This window comes from Meleagris gallopavo, chromosome 11 (assembly GCF_000146605.3).
Source record: "Meleagris gallopavo isolate NT-WF06-2002-E0010 breed Aviagen turkey brand Nicholas breeding stock chromosome 11, Turkey_5.1, whole genome shotgun sequence".
Lineage (NCBI taxonomy): Eukaryota > Metazoa > Chordata > Aves > Galliformes > Phasianidae > Meleagris > Meleagris gallopavo.
The window spans coordinates 9,025,043-9,030,955 of NC_015021.2; the positions used below are offsets into that span (position 1 = coordinate 9,025,043).

A 5,913-nucleotide genomic window follows, 5' to 3' on the forward strand; every position below is an offset into this window, starting at 1 on the left:
GCGGTGGTCGCGGGTAGGGGCCGCTCCGGGAAGCGGCTGCGCGTGGGTGCGGCGTGACTGCCGCCTTCCTCCTGTTCCGCTGCCGAAAGCAGAATGTGGCCAAGTGTGAGCTGGAGGAAGCGGGCGTGTGGCCGGCGAGAGGCTGTCGAGGGCTGAGATGACGCCTGTCGCTGCTGGGAGCTGGGTTGCTGCGGTGGTAAGGGGTTGGAGCCGCGGGGTTTGGGGTCCTGCGCTGATCCCACAGAGCCGCGAGGGCGGCGTGGGGTTGGGAGTGCTGGGAGCTCCCGAGTGGGAATGCTTCGGGGAGAGCGGTGCTGATGGTGATGTGGTAAACCGTCCGATCGCCTCCCGGGGCAAAAGGGTGGATTCCAAGCGCCCTGGAAGCAAACGGGCCGAGGCAGCCCGACGGCTGTGATGCTTTCCCGGCCTTGGCTGGGGAAATGGGGAGGATGCGGCTTCCCAGAGCGTTGCAGGGCTGTGGGGAGCGTGCAATCTCAGCCTCTCCGCGGTGCATAAACAGCCTTATCTGAGCCGTGTTAATAAATCGCTGGGTTGTTTGGAGGGCTGTGCAGAGCATGTGACCGGCTGTTGACACTGGGCCGCAGCTGAGGCTTCCTCCCAGCTGCAAGGGGAGCATGCAGCTCTGCTCCTCGCACACGTGGGGCACCTCAGGACTGGGGCTTTGTGAAGCACTGCTCCTCGTGCTGCAGTTATTGGGGGGCTGCTCTGCTGTGGGGCTGCAGTTGCTCCTTTCTGCCTCTCTGCTGCTTTTCCTTACAGCAACTTCCTTGTCTGGGTTCTGTTTGACTGAGCTGCCCTCTCACCCAGTGGTAGGGGATGATGCAGTCTGTCCCTGCCCAGTAGGTCTCTGGACAGCCCATCTGTAGCACTGCTCAGCTATCCAGAGCAGCCAACAGCTCGATGCTTTGTGTCAGTTTGGGCCAGGCTAGTGCTTGCCTTTGAGTCTCCCTGAAATCAGCTCTTATCTGCTGTAGCTCAGGTGGCTTCTGGAGGGCATGGGGCAGCATCTGTCTCCAGAGCCAGGGTGCTACTGCAGATGCAGCAGGCTCTCTGTTGGCATGCCTGCAGCTCTGGGAGCAGCATTTAATGCGTGGCAGCATGTCCTAGGGCACAGGTCCCTGCAATGCGTGGGACAAAAACAGGCTCCAAGGAGCACAGAGCTTAGAACACAGACAAGCTCCTCAGGTGTCTCATTCTGTTCTCCTTTCTACAGAATGTCAGCAGTATACAAACAGAAGCTGCGAGGAGTGCCTGAAGAATGTCACTGTAAGTAGCTGGAGTAACTCTGACTTCTCCCTAATGTCCAGAAGCATAGTGTGTGCTTTGGGGGGCTGTATGAAGAGCTGCTTCCCTGTTGGAGCTCCTTTGTCCCTACCCCAAGCACATTGTGGGTACCACCCATCTGCCCATGGTAACGTGAGGACCAGTCCCCATTGGTGCTCAGGGAGTGGCTGCTAGAAAGTGATTGAGTCTCATGGTGTGCTGCTTGAGTCATTTAATATGCTGGGCTCCTCCTCAAGAATGTGAGCTGCTGCTTGTGCTCAGGTGAGTCCTGTGAATGCAGGAGCACTTGACTGCCCAGCATGACAAGCAGATGCTTGCTGGTTGAGTGCCCTGAGCTCTGCAGGTTGCCTTGCATGCAGCAGATCGGGGTAGGGTCTTTCCAGAGGCCTCTTCCCACTTGAGCAGTTAGCTTTCCTCTTGGTGTTCCTGATGTATGCAGCCACACCACAGGTGTGTGGGGGTAGGATAGGCTGCCAGGGTGGCAGCTGTGGGCTGTGTGCTCTCCTGCAAACCTCCTCCACCACTCTTCCTTGAAAGCAGGAAGTTTGGGCTTGAGACAGACCTCACTGCTGACTTGGCCAGGAAGTTCTGGCCAAAGCCAAGCAACTTGGCCTGGGGGCTGTGGGCAGCACTGGCATGACTGCTCAGGGAGGTTGTGGTGGTCACCATCCCTGGAGGTGATCCAGAGCTGTGGAGATGTGGCACTGAGGGATGTGGTTGCTGGGCATGGTGGGGTGGGTTAGGGCTGGAAAATACCCCTAAGATACTCACGTTCACCTGTAGGGATTCTGATTCTTGGGCTGGAGCTGGCTGAGTGAAGGCACTGCAGCTGGTCTGGCTGGGAGGGAGCAGTGATGGCACAGGTGGGCATCTTCTGTACCAGCAGTTCTGTACCAAGGGGTACAGAAAGGCCTTCCTGTCCCTAAAAATCTGGGCAGAATGAACACAAAGGATTTAATGATTCTTCCTTGCAAGCCGGGAGAAGCGCTCTCAGCATCTTCGTTTGCTATGGAAATCTCCGTTCCCCACACCCGCATTCCCTGCTGAGATGAACCTGCTGCAGAACAGAATGGTTGCTGCCGCTCACTTTGGGTAGCTGTGGTACTTAGGAGCTGGCAGTAATGCTGTGCTTTCCCATGCTGCAGTGCCTGTGGTGTGCCAGCAGCAGGAGGTGTGTGCCATACCCTGTCCGGAGGATCCTCCCCTCTGCTGATCTCTGCGAACTCCGCTCCGCACGCTGGGGTGTCTGCTGGGGTGAGTGGAGGGAGACCTGTCTGCTTGGTGTCTCCTTTGGGCCACAGTGGCACGCTGGTGCATGGACAAAGCCTGGGTTTTGGGGAGCAGGGTGGTGGGGGAACGAGCTGGGGCTCAGTTTCCATCACCCGTCCCCATGGTGCAGCACAGCTGAACTGTGGCCAGCTGTTGTTCTGGAGGCCGGGCTGTCCTCATTGCCCGTGGGGGAGTGAGAACCGCTTCCACACCTCCCAGAGGGAGAGTCTGCTCTTTGTGAGCACCGCTGTGTGATCTTCTGAACCTTGTGTAAGACCCTGAAATACTAGTTTGTGTGTGAGTAGCTTCATAAAAGGTCTCATTGTGGAAGAACACATTCCTTACCTTGCAAAACGAGCCTTGGGGGTGATTAGTCCTCCAGGAGATTAGCTGTGAGCTGTGTTTGTGGTGTGTGACTGCGGCCTTCATCACCGGGCAGAGGAGAGTGTTGTGTGGGCAGGGTCATGTGAAGCCCTGGCTTGCCCTGCAGAGCTGTGCATTTTGGGGCTGCTGCTGGTGAAGAAACTCCCGTTGGAGGTGAAAAGCATGGCTAGGTTTCTTGCCTACTGCTGCTGATTTCCAATACCTGGCCTCCAGCCTAGCAGCCTTGCCTCGGGTGAGCCCTGAGGCTGCTTTATGCAGGCACTGTGGTTGGCAGTAACGTGCCTGGTGCCTTCATGCTGGTGCCAACACTGAGCACACCTGTAGATGATGTCTGTCTTGCTTTCTCAGGCTGTCACGCGTGCCTCAAGTCCAGCAACTGATGCTCCCAGTCTGGTTGTCAGCAGGCAATCGTACACTGGTGTGCTAAGTGTGTTTTGTTGCATCTTGCAGTGAATTTTGAAGCCCTGATCATTGCCATGTCTGTGGTGGGTGGAATGATCCTCGTCATGCTTGTTGTTTGCTGCTGCTGCTGTTGTAAGAAAAAGAGCAAAAAGCAAGTATCGGTGGGCTGTTCCCAGTTCTCCCAAAGAGTCCCTAAGGTGCAGCTGTGGGCTGCTGGAGGTGGGTCAGTGTGGGCTGATGGGCTCTTTTTTGCTCCAGGCCAGACAAGGAGGATGAACGAGCCGCCCGGGAGCGGGAGCGCAGGCGAGTGCGCCAGGAGGAGAGGTGAGGTTACATTGCCCTGTGCCTGCTGACCCAGTGCTGTGCCAATTGCGTGGTGCTGCAGCCTCTGATGAGGGTCTGTACTGCAAGCAGGATCCCTGCTGGGATCTGTGGGTGCAGCTTTGTGATGATGGTGTGTATCCACCCTGAAGTTCCTCCCCTGTGGGAGGGGGGCTGTAGGGAGGCCAGCAGCCTGAAGTCTCTGAGCAGAGCTGCCGGCATGGAGCTTCCCAGCCTGGGAGGGAGCTGGGAGCTGGAGCTGCTCCTCCTTGGCTCTGTTCTGCTGGTCACTGACTTGTGGTTTCTTTCCTGTTTGTTTCTTGCAGAAGAGCAGAGATGAAGTCACGGCATGATGAAATCCGAAGAAAATACGGTACAGTGGCTTGCACTAGCAAATAGCACTATGCTTTAGAATTGTAGAATCGTTTAAAGTTGGAAGGAGCACTGACATCTACTCCAACCATCAACCCATGTATCTGACTACTCTAGACTGTGTCCCTCAGTGTGACATCTATCCTTTTCTTGAACATCTCCAGGTGGGTGACTCCACCTCCTTGTGCAGATCATACCTTTCCAGTGCCTCATCACTACTTCTGGGAATAATGTTTTCCTAAAATCCAACCTGACCCTCCCATGGTGCATCTTAAGGCCATCACCTCTCATCCCACTGCTGTTAATCTGGGAGTAGAGGCCAATTTCCCCACTTCACTACCACCACCTCCTCTCAGGGAGTTGCAGAGCAATGAGGTCTCCCCTGAGCTGCCTCTGACCCATCCCAGTTCCCTCAGCTGTTCCCCATCACACTTTGTGCCTCAGACCCCTCACAGCTCTGCTGACCTCTGGACACACTCCCTCCTTGTAGTGAGGGGCTCAGGACTGAACACACTGCTTGATGTGTATCCCATGAGGCATAAGAGATGGGGTGGTGTGGGCACAGCCTTCCAGGAGGACACTGGTACATTCTAGAACAGGAGGGTGAGCAGAGGATGATTGGCAAAGAATTGTCACCCAGAGCAGTGAGTGCTGCTCCTGGGGTTCTCAGTGACTCTCGTGACTCTCTTTTCTTCCAGGCCTGTTCAAGGAGGAGAACCCTTATGCAAAATTTGAGAACTAGCCTCTCTGGATCTGTCACACCTGGTGAATGGCATCCTCCTTGTGGACCCACCTCCCTCTGGGTCACATTCCAGGAGACCCCTATGGTGCAACGTGCTGCCATGAGCCCTGCTCAGTGACTCCCCCATTCCCTACTCCAGTTCTCAGTTTGCCCTGGGCTTTTGCTGCAGGCAGCCAGCCATCAGCGCCAGGTCAGGCTGAAACCTCATTCTGTGCCTGAAAACTTGGTGGCAATAGTGCTGGGCTTCACACTCCTCCTTAACCCAGCTGGGGGTGGCAGCCCAGCACAATGCAATACGGTGCCTGGCTGAGGTCCTGAGTGGCCCAGTGTGTCTTCCTTCTCATGCAAAGCTGGGTACGTGCAGCGTGAGGCTATCATCTCCCTCTGTGTGGAAGTGACTCGGGGGTGGCCTGGCTGTCTCCAGCTGCATGCATGTTCCCACACACCAGCACCCTGTCACAGCGCTGGTTTCTAGCTGCCTTGGGCCTCTGGGGGCAGGCCTACATGCACACTTCACTTGCAACTAATCCAGGATCCCTCCACAGCCCCTCTACCTCTGTGCCTTTCTTGATCATCTCCTGGGCTCAGTGCCTGTTGCTGATAGCAATACGGTGGGGTTCTGATGCATATGCAGTAGGGTAAAGACGTATTAAATTGATTTGATTACTATCCCAGTGTGAACGCTTCATTCTGCTTCCCTACAAGTGTGGCTGTCAGCTGAGCCTGGGTGCCACTGTGGCAATGAGCAGGGGAGGGCGGGCAGGGGTAGGATTGAGTTTCTTCTGTGCAAGGAGAGTTGGGCCACAGGGCTATGTATTTATGTCCTGTGAGGAACCCAGGATCGGGGCTTACAGTGGGCTGAAGAGGATTTGCAGTACAAAGGAGCCCTGCGTGCATGCGGTAGCATCCGCTGATGCAGTTGTGTGACAAAGCCAAGTGGGGCTGGCGGCACACGTGGCGCTCGCGAAAAGCGCGGACCCTGCAGCCCCGGGCACGGCTCCTGAGCGCGGGGTGATGTTTGCGGTACGCCCGCGAGGGGGCGCCATAAGACCGGGCCCGCGCCGCCGTGCTTCGCCCCTCCCTCCTTCGGAGTCCCGCCCCTCGCTCACGGCGCTTCC

The 5,913-nt window shown here is 56.6% G+C and overlaps 1 protein-coding gene across 1 annotated transcript; it reads left to right on the plus strand.

The window, feature by feature from the left end:
- The first annotated feature begins 157 nt into the window (after positions 1 to 157).
- PTTG1IP (PTTG1 interacting protein) lies at positions 158 to 5,464 on the plus strand. Its single transcript, XM_031555076.1, has 7 exons — positions 158 to 196; positions 1,129 to 1,287; positions 2,451 to 2,559; positions 3,409 to 3,511; positions 3,619 to 3,684; positions 4,008 to 4,054; positions 4,752 to 5,464. The coding sequence occupies exons 1-7, from the start codon at positions 158 to 160 to the stop codon at positions 4,793 to 4,795; spliced, it is 567 nt and encodes a 188-aa protein (XP_031410936.1). The 3' UTR covers positions 4,796 to 5,464.
- Positions 5,465 to 5,913: the final 449 nt, after the last annotated feature.